Source organism: Pygoscelis adeliae, unplaced genomic scaffold (assembly GCF_000699105.1).
Source record: "Pygoscelis adeliae isolate BGI_AS28 unplaced genomic scaffold, ASM69910v1 Scaffold244, whole genome shotgun sequence".
Taxonomy (NCBI): Eukaryota; Metazoa; Chordata; class Aves; order Sphenisciformes; family Spheniscidae; genus Pygoscelis; species Pygoscelis adeliae.
This window is the reverse complement of record NW_008824648.1, coordinates 726746-728261: the sequence shown is the minus strand read 5'-3', so window position 1 is coordinate 728261 and position 1516 is coordinate 726746. Positions and strand designations below refer to the sequence as shown.

The window sequence follows — 1516 nt, the reverse complement described above, 5'->3', positions numbered from 1 at the left end:
ACTCTTTCAGCAGAGCCCATTTTGCCATGCAGGGGATAATAAGGAGGGCGAGAGGAGCTTTTTGCCCTCACACACAGAGCCTCACCTTTCCCTGTTCTCCTTCCTCGTCGCCTCAAACACCTCATTGTCTTCGTCTGCGTCCCCATCCCCCAGGCCATCCTTCGGGCAGCCAGTGCCCGGGGCGGGGGGCTCCTCCGGTGTGCTGTTCCTCCTGCCCGGGGTGCCCCCGAAGCTTGGGTTGCTCTCGCTGTCCTTCTGGCTCTCAATCGCCGAATCCACCTCCTCCTTCTCGGCCAGGATATCGTCGATGTTGGTTTCTCGATAGCACCTCAGTGGCACGGTGTCCAGGTCTGTCTCAGAGTACTTCACTGTCCTCCTTATAATCCCAGTCTCACAGGAGCCGGGCTTCTGGCTGCCCGGAGGAGACATCTCTATCTCCACCTCTACGTGGCTCAGGCTGTGCTTGGGCACCGACCCCGGCGGCTCAGCGGGCAGCGGGCAGACGGGCTTCTGGGGGGACTCGGCCAGGGGAGCGCAGTCAGGGGCAGAGGAGCCTGCAAGGGAGCCCCAAGCACTCAGAGCCGTGGGGAGCTGCACCGGGGAGCGCTGGGGAGCCACTCCTGCGGCATGACATGCACAGCGAGAGCAGGGTCACATATGTGACAGGCACCAGGGAACGGAGAGGGGGAGCCAGAAGGAAAAAGGGTGGAAGAGGCAGAGACAGGGTGCTGTCAGTGCTAGTGCACCCACAGCCAGCCCTGAGCCCCCATCTGAACCCCGAAGCCCTTCTTCAGAGGCAGCTGGGGGCTACCAGGGGTCAGGGCTCTGTGTCACCCCCTTTGCACGACGCTTTGCACGGCCGCAGGTGACTCTGCGGGGAGGTTGGTGCATGCAGGATCTGGCCCCAGGAGGACACAGCCTGGCCAGTCTTGGGGGGATCTGGGCTGTCCGGTGGGCACCGACAAGTCCCGAGGGAGGGGCAGCCCCAGGGGGAGTCCCGGCAGCGATTTAGACTTGCAAAGGAGAGGTCGGTCCAGCCGAGGGCATCCCCCCGACTTCTTACCTGTCTTCGGGGTGTCCAAGGAGCCATAGAAGAATTCCCACTTGGCCCTGGCGATGCGCTGGGCATGGGCCGAGCTCTGCCGGGGGTATGGCCACGCGCTGCCCTGCAGAGGGGAGAGCAGTGAGCAGGCGGTGGACCCTGGGGCAGAGCCTGTGCCCGGCATGGGGCACCCCAGCACCTACCTGGGCTCGAGGCTCCGGCTTTGGGGGGCTCCTGGCGAAGGCGGGGAAGTCCTCCGGCAGCCCGTTGGTGAGGGAGTGGCAGAGGCAGTCGGCGTCGAGGGTGCAGGACTCCTTCCCACAGGGATGCATTCCCCCTGAGGTCCTGCCCCCAGCCAGGAGTGGGTCGGACGCAGAGGCCTCCAGCTTCAGTGTGCGCAGGAGCTGCTGCTGGGGCAGGGGCGAGGGCTGGGGGGGTCCAACGTCCCCCACGAGCTCCAGGCTGAGGGTGGGG

At 65.4% G+C, this 1516-nt stretch overlaps 1 protein-coding gene across 1 annotated transcript in view; it reads right to left on the bottom strand.

The window, feature by feature from the left end:
- The window catches only part of PSD (pleckstrin and Sec7 domain containing), a 34711-nt gene that overhangs the window by 32697 nt on the left and 498 nt on the right, over positions 1-1516 (bottom strand). Inside the window, 3 exon segments of the mRNA XM_009322472.1 lie at positions 76-554; positions 1064-1166; positions 1246-1504. Coding sequence (XP_009320747.1) covers positions 76-554; positions 1064-1166; positions 1246-1504 — 841 coding nt within the window.